General features: G+C 47.8%; 2 protein-coding genes across 3 annotated transcripts in view; one reads left to right on the top strand and one right to left on the bottom strand.

Annotated features, from left to right (window-relative positions):
• Nucleotides 1-19,680, bottom strand: part of CPQ (carboxypeptidase Q) — a 248,519-nt gene that overhangs the window by 213,277 nt on the left and 15,562 nt on the right. For both annotated transcript variants that reach the window (XM_039527638.1, XM_039527636.1), the window contains exons 2-3: nt 9,587-9,773; nt 7,072-7,165 (exon numbers count right to left, since the gene is read on the bottom strand). In XM_039527638.1, coding sequence (XP_039383572.1) covers nt 7,072-7,153 — 82 coding nt within the window. In that variant the 5' untranslated portion in view covers nt 7,154-7,165; nt 9,587-9,773. The remainder of the gene's footprint in view (nt 1-7,071; nt 7,166-9,586; nt 9,774-19,680) is intronic.
• LOC120399413 (40S ribosomal protein S2-like) lies at nt 19,295-19,655 on the top strand. Its single transcript, XM_039527639.1, has one exon. It carries the CDS (start codon nt 19,296-19,298, stop codon nt 19,614-19,616), a length of 321 nt encoding a protein of 106 aa, XP_039383573.1. The 5' UTR covers nt 19,295; the 3' UTR covers nt 19,617-19,655.

Below are 19,680 nucleotides of genomic sequence, written 5' to 3'. Positions count from 1 at the left end.
TCAGGCTCTTGACCCAAAAGCCCTTTCTTTGTCTCCTGGTCTCTGAGAATCGAGTCTGAACCAGTATATGTAAACCTCTCCAGTGGGTGGTGTCAGGAACCAGGGCCTACAGCAGAGCCAGCTCTGGCCAACCTAACAAGCACAACTGGCTTGAAGTAGGCTGCCTGAGTGGCTATGCTGCCTGATTGATTGGAATAGCCATCATTAGCAGACCAGCTCTTACGCCCAGTAACAGTTCAGCAGTAACAGCACTCATCTATGGCTGCGACAGTTCCTGTGCCTTATCGTCCGCAGCCCGGCTCCTGCCTTGGACACAGCCCTGCTCCTGCCTTGCCTCACTCCATGTAATCCGGTTCTGACCCTCAGCTCTGATTCCTAACCTCTGACTTCAGCTCTGGCATCTGGCCTCGGATTCCAGTTCTGACTCCTGTCTCCCAACTCTCACTGTGACCCTTGGCTTGGGCACCCAGCCTCTGATTCAGGCTCTGACTCTAGGTCCCAATTCCTGTTCTAACCACTAGGCCTGACTCCCACTCTGACCATTAGGTATGACTCCTCCAACCACTAGACATGACTGCCCATGTCCCACTCATGAGACAGGGCAGGCAGTACCTCTCTGAAGGTGTTAGAACCTGAATGAATTTGCCTAATCACCTTCCACTGTTGTCAATTGTAGAACACAAACCATTTATTTAAGTCAATGGACCCCAAAGATAGATATTGTAACCTCACGCAGTGTCGCATTTCCCCCCTACAGAGGTTACACACAATCCCTGCCCATAGTAATACATAAACTAAATACAATAAGGTATTTCAAAGACATTGCAGGAAATTGCCATATTTGTCACAATATGGACACTTACAACTGGAAAATGAAGTAACACTACCAAATGTCAATCAGATATTAACAACTTTAGTGACTGTTATGGCAAGAGTCAGACTAGCCATTTACAGGTCAAGGCTCTAGACCCCATTCCTAAGTCATGCAATCCCTTTTCTGAAAAGCGTTTTTAAAAACTGACTTTCATATTCTAAGTAGAGTTGTAAAATGTAATTATTTTGTTCCAAGCTTTAACTCTAACTCTTGTATTTTCTAGTAAGAAAAATCTTCAAGGCAATTATTTTTAAATGTAAACTATAGCCACTCATTATATATCCAAGTAATACACATCTGTAAATCTTTGTTCTCAAGGAATATTTGCTCACATATAGAAATGAACTAATGTAACATTTAAAATTAAATTTAAGCATTACTTGTTTTCAAACATGATGCCTTTGTGCTATGTCAAATTACACAGCTTGAAACCACTAAAATATTAGGGGCCAGGAGTGAGCAGAGGACCACAAAGAATTATTGACAAATGAATGCACATTATGCAGAGTAGAATACACATAAAATGTCTATGAATCCCAGGTATCAGACTGAAAAAAGCAGAGTTATAAAGGACAGACCATTATCTAGTGTAACCCTGATATAACAGTATAATCCTGAGTAGATTTAAACAGAGTTAAGGCTCCAAGACATCTAATAGCAGATTGCCCTTATTTATTACTTGGTGCACAATAGCACCAGCCATGAGAAGTAATTGAATTATCATTTTTACAAGTTCAAATCTCATTCATGTGCTAGACATACAAGATATTTAATTCAACAATATAGCATTTATGCTAATCACTTCAAGTATTATATTAGTATCATACACATCATACATACTATATTGTCTCCTGAAAACTTAAACCAATAAGATGCCATTATACTGGATTATCTACAAAGATAAATGCAAAATGTACTTACAATACTGTTTTGTCAATTTAATCATACTTCTTATTGCCCTTAATGGTGTCCTATTGCACAAGACTTCCAAAACACTTGACAAACAGCAAGTTCTATGGATACCTTTTCTTTCAGATTTTCCTCAAAGGAAAAATCTTTAGAAATATATATAAAAATGGTACAAAAGTCTCTTATTAAATATTGTTAATACAGATCAACTGTTATAGCAGAAATAAATCTCTTTACAATTTACTTTAACACAAAAAAAGGTACCAACAAAAGCTTTTCAGTCAATGTAGGAATAGCTACAATCCCAAAAAAAGTTTAGATTTAGTCCACCAAGGAAGAGAGTTTTTCAAAATTCTAAGAATATTCACCAAGGCGTGGCTAATTTTGTAAACTATGAAACAATCGTCTCTCAATAGATTCATTGATTGAACCTCATGGTATTTAAAAAAAAAAATCAGTCCTTAAAAATGTTCACAATTTCTTTGTCCCAGCTGCCAAATTATCCATTTGTTTCATGGTCTTAACAGAATTCTTGAATTTGACAATACAAAGGCTGGTACTGTACTCAGGTCATAAATGTTAGGGGAGGATACTGTTCTTGGCAAGTAAAAGCTGACTATAGGATTACATATGCCATCTTGAGCTATATATCTTACAACACTGGTGACAGCACTAAAGATTGTGAAAGTGTATATAGAAAGCCCTCTCTCCCTCCCCAAATATATGCTAGCCCTTTCCCTTTAAACATGACCAGTAATACTCCTCAAGATAAACTAAGTTAAACCAAGTACAACAGGAAAGAAAACAGCAGGAGGAAAAAATGTTCTTCCTCAGTGCCTAAGTGCTGCTCCAGAGCTTCAGCTGTCTTTAACGTACCCTCTTCGGTATTTCCAGTTACTAGAGTTTACGTTAATCAGAGTTCCCAGGCCTGTTGGCCCATGAGCATTCAGGGAATAAAGGTTTTAGACTCAATTCCCTCTGGACGCTTCTCTTTGATTTAGTTACACACTACTGGTGATTTTGGGAAATTGTTCATCTGCCGATAGGAAACTGGAATCACGTGAACTCCCCACCCCCAGAGTAAATCAGTGGGTATGAGACCTCTACTGCAGAGGAATAGTAAGACTTTCTGGCTATCAACATACAAGCAAAATGAAACCTCTACCTTGCCAAATGCCATCATCAAACCCAGATAATGCAGCTTCCATGCTTTTTCAATTTCTTGCTGAGATAAGGGTTTGGACGACCAAAAGCTGACTAAAACTCAATCCAAAAAAAGGGGAGGTGATGCAGGAAGGTTGGGGAAAACATCAGAAGGGTACATGAGGGATCCTTCATTCAAGAGGTTTACAGCATGGGACTGCTGATAGTTACATGACAGCCTTATCCACTTTTGATTGCTCCTAGATTCACAGGTGGACAAAAGCTCCTTTTATTTTTCTGGTAATGCAGAACATTATGGGGAACGTTTCTCTCAGGCTGTGGACCTCACCACATTTATCCATGCTTTTAAGACATCTAAATTAGATGAACTCTACATGGAGCAAGCCTTTGAGAAGCCAGTGCAGAACACTAATGCAGTTTGGTCAAGTTAACTGTATTTCGGCCTCTGTCTCTGACTTCCTGTTTGCCAAACAGTGCAATTCCAGGTGGCAACATTGATCTATAAAGGCCTATACAGAGCAGGTCCTGACTACCTGAGACTACCTCACTGCATGTTTATCACTGCAAGTGGAGCTCAAAATCCCTACATGTGAACTTCTGGAGGTTAGGCAGCCTCACTAGGGTGCTCTCAACTCTGAAGTTGACTTTCCCCATTTGGTGCAGAGCTCAAAGCCTTGTCTACATGACAGTTACTGTTTGCTTCCAAAGGTTATAGCTGAGCTGGTGCTGAACATGGTTGCTTGTGGAGACACTTGCAGCCATCTGTTTTAGCTGCCCATATTGCTGATGCCCATTGTCACCAATGAATACTTTTCATACTGTAGAGAAGGCTAAAGTGAGCTGACTTTCATACCTTCTCAGGCTTTTGTTAAAGGATATAGGAGAGTATAAGGGGCAGTTTTGCTTTTATGGTACAATTGAGGCCTGGGGGGGGAGGGGAGAGGGGGATTAGACACCATTGACCCTAGTTCATATTATTTGTACAGGTTTTAAAAATATGGTATATGTACACATAGTTTTATAGATTAAAATATAACGGTCTTCCGGCACACTTTTACAAAACTCCCATTCAACAATTATCAATTGCAGCATGAGTTATGGAACTTCAGAAACCAAAATTCTAGTCAATTCTGTTTTAGCACCAAGACACAGAGAAAGAGCATAAGCAAAGTCTCAGTTTCCCCAGCCTTGCACAAAAAAAAGGAGGACATTTATTTCAAGGAACACAAAGTGAGGTATAAAACAAAAATTAAAAATGAAATGTAGTCTTCTGTTTGGCATTAATTATAGGTTGGGTTAGTAGCATGACTTATTATTAGGTTGTCTGGCATGTCCACTACAGACCTTACTTTCAGTATTATAACTTTGCCAAACATTTACCATTTGGGCTCAGATTTCCCATGCTGGGGATTTGCTTCAGACACAGTTCTTTGAGAAAAGTTTAGTGAAAGCAGTTTGGCTGTTCTTGAGAACAAAACCAACATTTTTCCAATGTTAAAAATTTCAGGTGACTACCTTTGAAAAGCGGTAGCATGCATGTAATTTTAGAGAAAATGACTTGAAATTTGGCAGGAGGTGGCCCTTGTACCAGAGATGTGCCTTTTGTTTTCCCCATTAAAATCCACCCACATTTAGCCAAGCCTTTGAAAAATCATAGCTTGAACATATTTAGGAGAGACTTGCTGAAGCTTTGCAGCTTCATTCCCCTGAACTTTTCCTACATTGCAGCTCTTGGCTACTGTGGGCTATGCTTGGGCTGGGCACCAGAACTGACAGAAGGGAGCCTGTCTCTTCTGTGCCCTCAATGCTTCTCCTCCCACTCCAGGCCCAGGTAGCAGGGAGGAAGAAGCTGCCTGATTTGACTGCAGAGGAAATAAGAGGCAAACCTGGAAGGGAGCTGAAGAGAGAAATAGATTGGGGTAAGCAGCCTGGAGATACTGGGACGGGAGCCTGGGATTGGAGGCTAGTAGGGGCGAAGGAGACAGAAACTGGGACTGGGAGATGGTGTAGCAGAGACTGGGATTGGGAACCAGGGAGGGAAAGTGGAGGTGGGACTGGGAGCCAATGGAGGCAGGGGGTAGAGGGAAGAGGGAGAAGCCTCAGCGTAGGGGAGAACTAGGATTGGCTGAGTGCAAAGACAGGGACTGGGACAGGGAGTCCAGAATGGTGATATTAGGACTTGCTGGGCAAAGAGACTGGGACTGGGATGAGAAACCTGAGGAGTGACGACTGGGACCAGCTAGGGGAAGAGAATGGGACTGGGACAAGAAGACAGAAGTTGGGAAGAGAGAGCACTGGACCAGGGAGAGACTGAAGGAATGGGGCTGAAGGTGTCACACTTGAGGGAGAATAGGCAGCAGATCGCCTTCAGAGTCAGCACAGAATCCAAGACTCCCAAGTCTCACCATTCCTCTGTTGTCAGCAAATACCTGTCAAACCCAGTGGCAAAGTGTCCCCTCCCTGGCTAGTGTTTGTCCACACAGAAGACAACTTCCTAGTGCTATCAGTGATTTCATTAGCTCAAGAGGCAACATATCATGACCAGGACATGCATGACCAAACCTAGTGGGTGGAGCAGGGGTCAGGATCAAGGAGTCAAGTAGAGGGTCAGACCCAGGAGCAAACAGGACTGGAGCAGAACAGGAATGAGGCTGAGAACAAGACTAGAAATAGGGCAGGCACAGGAATGCTAGGACTTGTGGGCATAAGCGTTCAGCAGCCAGCAACCTGCTGCAGCTGCTGCTGAGCTTAAAAGCAGGCCACTGGCTCCCTTCAGTCAATCAGGCAGCCCTACTGCAACCCAGTGGAGCTCATTAATCTGCCTGAAGGCTCATCCTCGGGTTCAGCTGAAGGAGCTCAACCTTCACGGACACCTTCTAGGGGCCCTCAGCTCAGGCTTTTCAGGATGAGCTCAATGGAAGTCCTGCAGTAGACCTGGTGCCTGGACACTCCCCACAGCTCCCATGACCAGTTATCAGGACCACAGCCTTCACAATCCATTAGGTAATGAAACCTAACCTGCAATTCATCTGGAGCCCAGAATCTGCCAAACTAGGTATTCCTCTTGTCCTTGGACCACTACAGATGGCGGTGGTGGGTTGGGCAGACCAAGGAATAGGTTTTTACATAAGGTTTTTGGAGAGAAATGTGGAATTCCACAGGAGTTTTCTTTGACTCTAGTAGCTGCAGTTTGAACGTCAATAGGTTGATTTGCTCCATGATCTTCAATGAACCTATATAATGATGGTCTAACTTGGCTGTCAATCGGATTGACCGGAGGTTTCTGGTTGACAATCAGAGCACGTCCCCCATGATAAGGATATGTACAGCCTGCTGGCCCTGATGGGCAGAGCCCTCAATCTGATACAGTTCTGGTTGGAAGTCCACGGAGCCAGAAGACATGTTCTCAAAAGAGGCAGGTTGTCTCCAAGGCAGCAGAAGAAAAGGAACAAAGTGTGCCATGTTGCTCATAAGATTGACTGCATATAGGACCACCATGCAATGATGGGAATGAGGCAAATCCACAATGAAGTCCAGAGACACAGTCCACCAGGGCTGGGATGGGGTGGGCAGCAGCTGGAAGAGGCCAAATGAAGTCATGCATGGGTTCTTCATTCAGGAGCAAAGGTCACAAGAGCCAACATATTTCTTGACAAAAGACTGCACACCCAGCCACTAGAAGTTCCATGAAGCTAAGCTCCACGTTTTAGTTTGACCAAAGTGACCCAGAGCCGTGTATTGTGACAAAGTGTCAGGACTTCGAGTTCAGGAAGACCATTAGGGACATAAATGCATTCCTCATAGTTAAGGTTAAGATTTTTCCATGGTTATTTTTCTTAGAGAATGAGCAGGCTGTCCCAGAGGCGGATTGAGTAGACTGGCTTCTTTATTGCAGTACTTGTTCCCATCGACCCAATTGTTGAGTAAGCACTGAGTTAATCACATCACACTCTTTTCTCTAAGTTAATATGTAAACACCTACATTTACTACAACACCCCCAAAACCCTTATTGAGTAATATGACCACCCATACAATGAATATTAATAGCTATATGCTGAATATAAATTATCCCCACCCCTGTTTACTGTTTACAGTATTAAGCATATTCTAGAGACATTTTTACCTTGAAGATACATTTCTTTGCGGTAATTGCAGCCACAAATTCCCTTGATCAGCAGTTCACAGGGAAGGGAGGAAGAGGCCATGACTCTGAGCTCCTTTATGTAGCCGGGAAAGGAAGGGAGGGGGAGATAACACTTCTTTACACAAAGGGTATTCTTTAGACACCCACATTACTTATGCAGCTGCAACGTTTATCAATCCTTAACAAGCAGAAGGGAAGGGAGAAGGATGGCACTTTGTCAGCACACCAGTGGTTTCCCAGGTCTCTACTTAACCCTTACATATCCTAACAATTTTAAGTAAAAGTCATGGACAGGTCATGGGCAATAAACAAAAATTTATGGAAGCCTGTAAACTGTCCATGACTTTTACTAAAAACTGTTGGAGAGAAGAAGCTAACTGCTGGGGGAGGGGGAATGACAGCTTGAGCCCCACTCCAGGCTGATACCCCCTGTCACTGCCAGGGGGGCATGCAGCTATAACTCTGGCTTCAGCTCCAGCCCAAGCTGCAGCCCTTGAAAGCAACAGCCATGGCTGCTGGGGATTGGGGTGACAGTTCCGGCCCCGACCTTGCCCGCAGCCAGCTGCAGCAGGGGCTGATGCCAAAGAAGTCACAGAGATCCGTTAAAGTCACGGAATCCATGGTTTCCATGACTAAACAGTATCCTTACCCATGGTAGAGAATCCCATTCTGTAACTGGAAACCTGAACTGGGCTAGGTATCTGTATTGTCCATGGCCTGGCAGATCCAGGTAGCAAATGATGGACATTAGGCTCTCATCTACCATTCTACTGGGAAAGCTGGATGGTTGAAGGACTGCCAAAAGAGGGTCTGTGTGGGATTCAATGTACTCATCTTTGCGGGCTGAGCTCCACCTTTCCATTTCTAACACTCGGGTGGTAAATCATAACAAACTCACATCAGGGGACAAATAGTGACAAATCTGGTGCTGATTTAAGTTTCAGGATGTGCAGAGATATTCCAAGTTCTTGTGGACATTAAGGACTTGAACTGGGAACCAGGTTCCTTCCAGAGGGTGATGTCACTCTTCAAAGGCTGCCTTGATACCACAAATGTCATACTTCCTTTCTGCCAGAGTTAATTTCATGAATAAAAAGCATGTGGGTGGAGTGGATTATGTGGACCCATTTGATGCGTCAGTACGGCTGTCAAACTTTGGAGTGCAATCCAGATCAGTGAGGGCTTGTGTCCTCACTTGCCTTAGAATCATAGGACTGTTAAGGACCTCGAGAGGTCATTTAGTCCAGTCCCCTGGACTCATGGCAGGATTAAATAACCCTAGATGCATTGTAACCCTTGGTGCCTTAAAATATTCTGCTGCTGTAGCTCCCTTGTCTGGATGCTCCCAGCCAGCATACAAGCATGCACTGTGTGTCTATGTGATAAGCAGAAGTGGTCCAGCAACCTGCTTGTTACTGTCACAGGGAGCTCCACTCACTGCTTGTCTGGCGCCTCCTCCTGGTCACTCTGGGGATTAGCTCTTGAGGTTAATGCACCCTTCCTGCGGTCGCACACAGTCACTCCATCTCTCTCTCTGGTCTGCAGGCCCTCTCTCGTTCCAAGAACCACAATCTCCTCTTCATGACTCGGCCCTCTGGCCAGGTCATTCAGCGTTCCCCCCACTTCTGGAGTACAGTCCTTCAATACACTGCCACAGTGACCCAGGCAGTCTTTCAGTTCACTGCCCTGCCAGTGCCACTTCCCTAGTGGTGGATAGGGGAACCTGGGCCTGCCCTCTACTCCAGGTTCCAGTCCAGGGATCCTCAACCCAGCAGTTCTGGGCTCTACTCTCCCAGTCCTCACTGATCTTTCCCTGGACTGCTTCCTACCACTCCCGGTTCCCCTCCTTACTCTGGGTGGACCAGTTCCAAACCCTCCTCCCTCTCCCCAGGGAGTGACTGCCCTTTCCCAGCAGCAGCCCTGTCTGTTGCCAGGTTCCTAGCTTTATAGGCCCCACCTATTCCTGCACAGCTGAACCTGTTTGCAATCAATTCCCTGCTCCCTGCCTCTTCCTCCAGATGCAGCCTATGGAGTTAATAGGTCTACATGGCTACCTTAACCCCTTCCAGTCCTGTGTGGGGTGGACATGCCATCACAGTTACCCACCACCCATACTCTGTTATCCACCAGCTTTTTGGTTACACCTGGCAAGATGACCCCAACACACACACACATGACCCAAATTTTCCCAAAAGCATGTGCTCTGCAGTGTCCAGCCCCTTCCTGGACCATTCGGAGGAATAATAAGGTTTATTTGCTCCTCTACAGGGACAAAATACACAGCTTATTACTTTACCTGGTGCTAACAATCACTTCAATTCAAACAGCATGGGGTTGGTTTAGATTAAAAGTAAAAACAAGTTTAAGGAGATAGGATTTTAAGTGAGTTCAAGTATAAAGGAGAGAGTTAGAAATGGTAACAAGCAAATAAAAGTAAGAGTGTGACTTAACAAAACTACAGACTTAGTTCAAGGTACGATTTTTATCACACTACCTTTTCCTGAAAGATGGCAAAGCACCCTTCTAGTCACGATCTCCCACAAAGTCCAAAGTGCTCGGTTCCTTTGTCTTCTTAGGTGAAAGACAACTTGGGGCTCTTTGCTCTTCCCTTTTATAGTCCAGTGAAGCTTTGAAATGGAATCTTCTGAAGATTGCTCCCCCAAAAGTAAAGTTCATTCAAGCTGTGGAGAAGACATGGAGTCTGCTAGTGAACAGAATTCTGTACTGGCTTCTTCCCCTGCTGGTATTTGCTAAAATCACTTGACCCATGATTGCTAATTAACTCTGATGACATCTGGCTGGAGGTATCTGCCAAATTCTTTGTCTGGGAGAAACCTGTTTACCCAGTTTCCAGCCTTGTCTGGTAAATAAATTTAAAAGTTTCACATATCCTTCATCTTTGTATAGTCCCTTGGGAGTTTACCACAGATATCCCCCACAAGAATACTACTGCTCAGTGTGTTATTAGTTTTCCAATGATACCTTACACGACACATCTCAGATACGATTTATGACAACAAATTAGAGTAGAGTGAACTTGTCAGGCCAGCTGAAACTCACTACCATGGGTTCTCAACCTTTTTCTTGCTGAACCCCCCATCAACATGCTATAAAAATGCCAGGGACCAATGGGGATGGAGGGGGAACTCGGGGCTCTTGGCCGGGGGGTACCCTTGGGCATAGGCATAGTTTTACTTCTATTTGGGGGGAAGGGGGCAAGAGCTGGCAGGGCTTGAGCCAGCTCTGCACAGCGGGGTCCAGGGAGGCAGCGCCACCTCCACTGTGCCCTGAGATCGTGCCAGCCCACCGGCTCCCCCGCACCCCACCCACCACTTACTCCTCTCGGTCTCCATCCATTGGCCCCACCCGCCAGCTTCTCTCTGCCTCCTGGCCAGATCCCAGTGCGGCCACAGGAAGTATCTGCTTCCCATCTGTGGGGCCCCACCTGTCTCCCCGGAGGTGAGCTACCTGAGACTGGTGCAGAAGCCTGGCCAGTCTCAGCCAGTTGGGGGTTGGGAACAGTATGGAGGGCTTGACTGGCCCCTCCAGAAAAGTGGGTCCTGAGGGACCAGCCCTGGCTGCACTGCCAGCTCAGCCCGGCAGACACAGTCACCTCCCAGAGAGCCTGTGAGTGTGGCCGGGAGGCAGGGTGTGGGGGAGTGGGTCTCTGGAGGGCCTTGGGGGGTGCTGCTGGGCTGTGACAGGGTGGGGAAGATCTCTGTGTGTTGGGGCACTAGAGAGTGGACGGTTCTGTGTGGGGTGCTGGACAGTTGTGGTGGGGCTGTGAGCAGGGGGTGCTGGGTAGGGGCGGTGGTGGTGTGCACGGCGCTGTGCATTTGTGGTAGGATCTAGGGGTGGGGCGCTGGGCATAGCAGGTCCGAGGGGGCTCTGGCCATAGGGAATCAGGGGGGGTGTTCCGGTGTTGGGCAGGGGGTGTGTGGCACGGCATAGGCCCTCCCCCCAAGGGGAAGGGGCGTGGTAGCAGCACAGGGCCAGGCAGGCCATTATGCGTCTGGTAACTGCCGGTTTGTAAATAGTGCCCTCACACTGGGTGGAGCAGGGCTGCCCCTGCTATGCCCCTGGCCGGCCCCTGGCTCCAGGGACCGACCCCCCCCCCACCCCCGCACCATGCTCTATTGCCCCCATGGAGGCTGTGGCAGGGTGCTGGTGGAGAATTCCTTAATCAGCTCCTGCCACTCCAGCCCCAATCAAGGGGAATGGATTGGGGCTGGGTGAATAGCCTTGTGCTTGCCTAGTAACTGGCCACACCTGCCAGCTTCATTAACCCGGAGCTATAAAGGCTGGGGGGAAGCCAGAGAAGAGGGGGGAAGGGAAAGAGAAAGAGAAAGGTCAGGCACAGAAGGAGGTGGGAGCCTCAAAGGGTATGTCTACACTACGGGATTATTCCGATTTTACATAAACCGGTTTTGTAAAACAGATTGTATAAAGTCGAGTGCACGCGGCCACACTAAGCACATTAATTCGGCGGTGTGCGTCCATGTACCGAGGCTAGTGTCGATTTCCGGAGCGTTGCACTGTGAGTAGCTATCCCGTAGCTATCCCATAGTTCCTGCAGTCTCCCCTGCCCACTGGAATTCTGGGTTGAGATCCCAATGCAAAAACAGTGTCGCGGGTGATTCTGGGTAAATGTCGTCATTCAATCCTTCCTCCGGGAAAGCAATTGCAGACAATCATTTCGTGCCCTTTTTCCCTGGATTGCCCTGGCAGACGCCATAGCATAGCAATCATGGAGCCCGTTTTGCCTTTTGTCATGTCACCGTATGTGTACTGGATGCTGCTGACAGATGCGGTACTGCACTGCTACACAACAGCATTCATTTGCCTTTGCAAGATAGCAGAGATGGTTACCAGTCATATTGTACCGTCTACCATGCCATTGTAAATTGGCGATGAGATGACGGTTATCAGTCGTTCTGTACCGTCTGCTGCTATCATGGGTGCTCCTGGCTGGCCTCGGTGAGGTCGGCCGGGGGGCATAGGCAAAAATGTTTTGTCTAAAAATAGAGTCAGTCCTGCCCAGAATATGGGGCAAGTGTACTAGAGAACCAGTGAGCACAGCCGCTCCGTGTCAGAGTCCCAGAGATCCCGCAGAAATGATGAGCTGCATGCCATTCTAGGGGGTGCCCCTGCAACAACCCCACTCGTTGCTTCCCTCCTCCCCCAACCCTCCTGGGCTACCGTGGCAGTGTCCCCCCATTTGTGTGATGAAGTAATAAAGAATGCTGGAATAAGAAACACAGACTTTTTAGTGAGATAAAATGAGGGGGAGGAAGCCTCCAGCTGCTATGATAGTCCAGGCAGGACATTAAAGGGTGGGGGGGAGAGGAGACCAGCCTTCCGCTGCTTTGATAGTCCAGGCAATACAGAATCTTTTCTTTATACATGATGGGGGGGGGCTGATGGAGCTCAGCCCCCAGTTGCTATGATGAGGACGGTTACCAGCCGTTCTGTACCATCTGCTGGGAATGACCAGGAGTCATTCCTATTTTTACCCAGGCGCCCTCGGCCGACCTCACCGAGGCCAGCCAGGAGCACTCATGGGCTGATGACGAGAACGGATACCAGTCCTTCTGTACTGTACCATCTGCCACCAGGGAGGGGAGAGGATGCTGCTGTTTAGCTCTCCAGCACCCCGTCTACCAGCAGCATGCAGTAGACATAGGGTGACATTGAAAAAAGGTGAGAAACGATTTTTTCCCCTTTTCTTTCGGGGTGGGGGGGTGAAGGGTGTAAATTGACGACATACACCCTGAAACACCCGGGAAAATGTTTTTGACCCTTCAGGCACTTGGAGCCCAGCCAAGAATGCAAATGCTTTTTGGAGACTGCGGGGACTGTGGGATAGCTGGAGTCCTCAGTACCCCCTCCCTCCCTCCATGAGCGTCCATTTGATTCTTTGGCTTTCCGTTACGCTTCTCACACAGCACTGTGCTGAGACCCTGCTGTGGCCTCTGTCTATCATAGCCTGGAGATTTTTTCAAATGCTTTGTCATTTCGTCTTCTGGAACGGAGCTCTGATAGAACAGATTTGTCTCCCCATACAGCGATCAGATCCAGTATCTCCCATACGGTCCATGCTGGAGCTCTTTTTGGATTTGGGACTGCATTGCCACCCGTGCTGATCAGAGCCCCACGCTGGGCAAACAGGAAATGAAATTCAAAAGTTCGCGGGGCTTTTCCTGTCTACCTGGCCAGTGCATCCGAGTTCAGATTGCTGTCCAGAGCGGTCACAATGGTGCACTGTGGGATACCGCCCAGAGGCCAATACCATCGATTTGCGGCCACACTAACCCTAATCCGACATGGCAATACCGATTTCAGCGCTACTCCTCTCGTCGGGGAGGAGTACAGAAACCGGTTTAAAGAGCCCTTTATATCGATATAAAGGGCCTCATTGTGTGGACGGGTGCAGGGTTAAATTGGTATAACGCTGCTAAATTCAGTTTAAACGCGTAGTGTAGACCAGGCCCTAGTCTATTTCTGGCCAGGCCTGTTGTAGGCAAAGTAGCTGTGACGCCTGTATATAGTTGGGAACTGGTGGCGGGAAACCTTTTGAGACTAAAGGGCACGGGTGTCCCTGAGTCATTGAAGAGGGAGGCCCAGGGCTGAATGCCCTGTAGAGAGGGGGTAGCAAGGGGCTGTGTGAAATGAGGGGAGTAGCTCAGGGTGCAGGCAGGGGAGTAGCTAGGGGGTGTGTGCAGGCAGGGGAGTAGCTCAGGGTGCAGGCAGGGGGTAGCTAGGGGCTGTGTGCAGGCAGGGGGGTAGCTCAGGGTGCAGACAGGGGAGTAGGTAGGGGGTGTGTGCAGGCAGGGGAGTAGCTCAGGGTGCAGGCAGGGGGTAGCTAGGGGCTGTGTGCAGGCAGGGGAGTAGCTCAGGGTGCAGGCAGGGGAGTAGCTAGGGGATGTGTGCAGGCAGGGGAGTAGCTCAGAGAGCAGGCAGGGAGTAGCTAGGGGCTGTGTGCAGGCAGGGGAGTAGCTAAGGGTGCAGGCAGGGGATAGCTAGGGGCTGTGTGCAGGCAGGGGGGTAGCTCAGGAAGCAGGCAGGGTAGCTAGGGATTGTGTACGGGTGCAGGGGCTCCCACTGCAGCTCCCACTTTGGGGGGGCACCAATGCTCCTGGCTTCAGCCCCATGCTGCTCTCGGCTGGGGAGGACAGCACCGCCTTCAGCCCTGCATCGCTCCCAGCATCAGCACTGGGGCTTGGGGCACTGGGTTTCAGCTGCAGCCCCTCTGAAAGGACTTGCAGACTCCCCGGGGGCCATGGACCCCAAGTTGAGAACCGCTGCACTACCAGATACCAGTGAGCTCCTTGCCCTCTCGCAGTGGGATGCTGACAGGGTCACAGGCTCCAATGGCAAAATCTAATGCATCGGCCTCCACAGTGACTTGAGGTTGGGGGGATCTGGATGGGAGCCACAGTGAAAGCTCTCTGTAGTTGGTCAAAGGAGACCAGGTAAATCAGATTCCTTTCCAGAGAGGTGCCTCGTAGGAGCTATCAGGTAGGAAAATCCTTTGATAAAATGCCAATAAAAGTTGGCGAAACAGAGGAATCACTGTACCCCTCACAGGTCCCTCAGAGCTTCCCACTCAGAGACAGTAGATATCTTATGTGGATCCATAGTCAGCCCTTCAGGTGACATAATGTATCCCAGGAACTGATTGTGTTCTGGATGAAATCACATTTCTCTAACTTAGCCTCCAACAGAACCGTCTTACTGCTTTCCAAGACATGGCACACGTTAGTCGTGGAGGACCTGGTTCTCTGATAGGACAAGGATATCAAGGCAAATCATGGTGAACCGATCCAACATGTCTCTAAATGTATCAAGGCCACTGCACAATCCAAAGAGCATTACCAAGTACTCAAAGTGCCCATATCAGGTGCAGTAGGCAGTCTTCCATGCACCCCCTTCCCAAATACGGGCCAGATTTAAGCTCCATGGAGGTCCAGCTTCATAAAGATCTTAGCAGAACAAAGTTTCTCAAAGAGCTCACTGATGAGTGATAAAGTACATCGATTCTGGATGGTTATCTTATTCAAGGCTCAATAGTCTACCCCAGGGCACAGGGAGCCATCTTTTTGGCCAAAAAAAAACTAGTGCTCCTGCCAGGGACATAGATGTGCAGGTGAACCCCTTTTCCAGATTCTCTCGAAGGTATTCTTGGTGCACCTGCAGCTCAGGCTCTGAGAGGGAATAGATACATCCAAAAGGAACCTCAGCTCCTGGCTGGAGGTCAATAGGGCAATCATATTGGCAATATATCAGTCTTCTTACTGAAGACATCTGCCAGATCCCTGTACTTTGTTAGTACAGCTGGGGCCACCAGGGGAGCTGCAGGTGCTGACAGAGGTTCTGCTGACTTGATCCTCCTCTGTTCCAAGATCCACAGGGGTGCTGGCTTTCTTTGGGTTTAAACTACAAATGGCCTCCATCACAGAACTGGGTTCCAGGAAAAAAGAATGCCAAGCAAAAATGGACCATGCCTATTCCCTAGTGAATAGATGGATCTTGTCTAGTGAGCCATGAGATGCCAAAAGTGACTGAGAAATGCAGAGAGCAAACTAAGCCAAACTGAAGGGTTTCAAAATGACCCTGAAGGGTTGTGACTTCCGAGGGTGCCATCTCTTGCATGACAAGCTAGATGAGAGGAGGGCCCCATCAACAGATTCCACAAGGTCAGGAACAGCATTGCTATGTGTCAGGATCCCTTGTGCTCAGGCAAACTTCATGTCTATAAAGTTCCTAGAGAAGCTGGAATTGACTAGCACTTCTACACTGACCTTCTGCATGGTCAGACAAAACAGAAGCTGGAGGGATGTTGGCCACTGGATGTTACAAGAGCTCCTGAGTGGAGGAAAACCGGTCTCGCCCAGACTCCTCTAGTGTGGCTGGTATGTTTCCTTATCAAGAGGTGAGTCTGCCCTTCCATGAGTAGAATGAAATGTAATGCCCTATCTGTCCACAATATGGACAGGGACACCTCCCACCCCGACTCACTGTTGAGACTTCTCCCCTTCAGAAAGAGTGTTTAGGCCATATTGATGTGCATGGGTTCAGTCTGTGAGGTGGGCACAGGAGATTGACTATCAAAATCTGCAGAACTCAGAGCATCCTCTTTCTTTCTTGGCAGTATTTGTCAGTTTGAATGCACAGATCAATGAAAGGCAGTTGTTAATGTACAGTGTCACTCACTGCTTGTTTGGTCGCTCTTGGGATTCGCTCTTGAGGCAGATGCCCCTTCCCGGGGTCGCAAGCCATCATACCCTCTCTCTCTCTCAGGTCTGCAGCTCCTCTCTCATCCCAGGAACCGCAGCATCCTCTTCGTGACTCAGCCCTCCAGCTACGTCATTTAGCTTTTTCCCCTTCCAGGGTATATCAAAGTCTTTCCTTCAGCAGTCCTAGGCAGTCTTCCCATCACTGCCTCAGGTGCCACTCCAGTGGCTGCTAGGGGAACCCGGGCCTGCCCTCTACTTCAGGTTCCAATCCAGGGACCCTCAACCCAGCACTTCTGGCTTTACTCTCCCAGCCCTCACTGCTCTCTCTGTGAACTGCTGGCTACCACTCCTGGTTCCCCAGCCTTACTCTGGATGGACCAGCTCCAAACCCTCCCTCCCTCCCTCTTCCCAGGGAGTGACTGCCCTTTCCCAGCAGCAGCTCCTGTCTGTTGCCAGCTTCCTGGCTTTATAGGCCTCACCTATTCCTGCACTGCTGAACCTGTTTGCAATCAATTCCCTGCTCCCTACCTCTTCCTCTAGATGCAGTTTGTGGAGTTAATAGGCCTACCTGGCCACCTTAATCCCTTCCAGTCCTGTGTGAGTGGACACCCTATCACACACAGATCAGTAAAAGTGTCCAGGGCAGCCAGAGGCCCTACCTGAGCCACCTCATCCTTAATGTCATCATTAAGACCGTGCCAAAAATGACGGCACTGAGCAGCCTCATTCCGTTCTGTATCTGGCACTAGGTTCTGGAAGTCAGCAGCATAATTATCGGCTATCTCTGCCTTAGGGTCCAGACTGCAGCCTCTGCCCTGCACAAGTGGTCTGCGTCACAAAAAAATCACCAACGTGACTTGGACTAATTCTTCAAACTGCTTCAAGAGGGGAATGGACTTTTCCAGGACTGGGGAGGCCCAGGTCAATGGCCAGTCGGTCTGCAAGCTAATAAGTGCTGCCTTGACCTTGTTGGTAGGAAATGTCTGCAGCCACAGTAGGAACAGGAGATGACACTGGTTTAGAAACCCATAGAACATCCCCCAGTCACCATCAGGCTTGTTGGGTAAAGGTCTCTTCAAGTCCTCCATAGGTCTGGGTCACAGGTGACACAACCTGAATTTGCAAGGTGACATTCTGCCCCTGCAGGGCATTGAGCTGAGTCTGTAGATTCTTCAAGGTGTCCACTAGCTCTGCCAAGGAGATGTTGGCTTTAATGGGGTCCATCCTAGCAGTTAACTCAGGTTCTTTTGGGCTGCTCAACATGTCACCACTGGGGCATGGGCAGTCATGCCTAGTAGTTAGAGCTGGGGCCAGGCGTCAAGAGTCAGAGCCAGTAATCAGGAGAGGAGCTGGGGTCAAGCAGAGGGTCGGAGCTGGAGTCAGAAGCAAGCAGGGAAGCAGGGCTAGAGCAGACTGAAGCAAAACTGTGAGCCAGGCTGGCACAAGATTGATCACATCTGTGGGTATACACATAGAGCTGCCATTGACCTACCACTGGGCTTAAAAGCAATCCTCCTGGCTCCCTGGAGACAATCAGGCAGACCAACCAATGAGGTGGTCCTACTGCAACCCAGCTGAGCTCATTACTTTGCCAGGAGCCTGGGGTGGCTAGTCCTCAGGCTTAGGGGAAGGAGCTCTCTCCTGACACAATCCTGCTAATGTGACCCTTATGGCAATAGGATGACACTGGATGGAATTTGTTTTTTTCAGTTTGCTTTTTTTTAAAGTTAAGAGTTACCTAAAAACTAAACCCAAAACACTATGTTGTTAGAACATTATTAAGGCTGCAAAGTCAAGCACCCAAAAATTAGGAAATGTCAGAAATAAAGTTGCCTTATTTACTGAACACTATTCAAACCCTGCTCTGAAGACAGAATTATTAATTTCCTTGTGGACTTTTCTCATCATGGGTACTTATTACCATAGTATCTGAGTACTCATAACATTAGTTTTCTCAGCCACTCCTGTGAGGTAAATTGGAATCATCCCCAATTTACACATGAAGAACTGAGGCACAGAAAAATTAAGACCAAACTTTTCAAGTGTCCACCAATTTTTGGGTCCCCAATGTGAGTCACCCTAAGCCCTGACATTTCAGAGTACTTGGCATTATGTAGCCCTTTATATGTTCAAAGCACAGCTGCCATTTGATTACTTCACTTGCAGTTGTCAATGCTCAGCATTTCTGAAAATCAGGTCCCAAGTGTCTCAAGTTGGGCACCCAGAAAATGAGAAACAGTGACCATCTGTAAAAAGCCTGGTTTAAGTGACTTGCCCAACATCAGAGAGGAACTCAGAGGCAGAGATAGAATCCAGTTCTCCAGGGCAGCCTTCAACTGCTGTAACCATGAAATCATTGTCCTCATCACAGGGCTAGCAGCATCTGACCCCCTTCTGGTCTCACTCAGCACACCCTCCCTTGTGTCAGGCCTTGTGCCTTTACCTATTCCAGGATAAATTCTGAATTTCTCTCACTCTTAGACCAGGTCTTAGGCTACACTACAGTACCCTGTATATCAATCACACTTATCCTGCAAGTTTGACTGGGTTTAGTATCTGTGGTTCTTCCCTTCAGGAGTCTGTGATCAGTAGTATGTGTAGTGACCAGACAATCTTCTTACAACCAAAGTATTGTTTATTTTAACAGTAAGTAAAAAGCATTTAGAGAAAAGGGATTTTAAAACAACATACATGCATGCATGTCTAACTTACCTAAAGGCTTACCCTCCCTTATTGATAGTCTAAACATGCCAAGCTTCTTCAGACACTCCACAGGACCCTGTGTCTCCATCTGGTCCCCCCAAACAACGTCCCTCCACCGCCTGAGTGTGTTCTTTTTTTACACTAAAACAAGGAGTCTGGTGGCACCTTAAAAACTAAGATTTATTTGGGCATAAACTTTTGTGGGTAAAAAACCTCACTTCTTCAGATGCATGGAGTGAAAGTTACAGATGCAGGCTTTATATAATGACACATGAAGAGAAGGGAGTTACCTGCAAGGTTACTGGTCGTTGTAGATCTGTTCTGGTGCGTCTGATCCCAGCACCCCGTGGTACAGGAATTGTATCTGCCCCTGTTCCAAAGAAACTGCTGATGATGGCTGGAATTGATGACTGCTATACTTCAGCTAAGGGTTGTACTGCTACACTGGGCAACTTTGCTAAAGCCACCTTTGATGCGATCTCCAAGACCTACAGTTATCTGACCCCTGACACTGATCACCTGGCTAAGACCCACACCAGAGTTTCAGTGCAGAGAACCCAGGCGGCTGCTGTGGCAACTACTTAAATGTTTTTGTACAAAATAAAGTGATAAATGAAAAAAAAAAGTGGAGAACTAGTGTTGACAGGGC

The sequence above is a fragment of the Mauremys reevesii genome, linkage group 2 (assembly GCF_016161935.1).
Source record: "Mauremys reevesii isolate NIE-2019 linkage group 2, ASM1616193v1, whole genome shotgun sequence".
Lineage (NCBI taxonomy): Eukaryota > Metazoa > Chordata > Testudines > Geoemydidae > Mauremys > Mauremys reevesii.
The sequence above is the reverse complement of the archived record's forward strand: the minus strand, read 5'-3'. Positions and strand labels throughout refer to the sequence as shown.

Coding starts and splice junctions, on each gene's coding strand:
- LOC120399413 (XM_039527639.1), top strand. CDS start 19,296: ATGACACATGAAGAGAAGGGAGTTACCTGCAAGGTTACTGGTCGTTGT.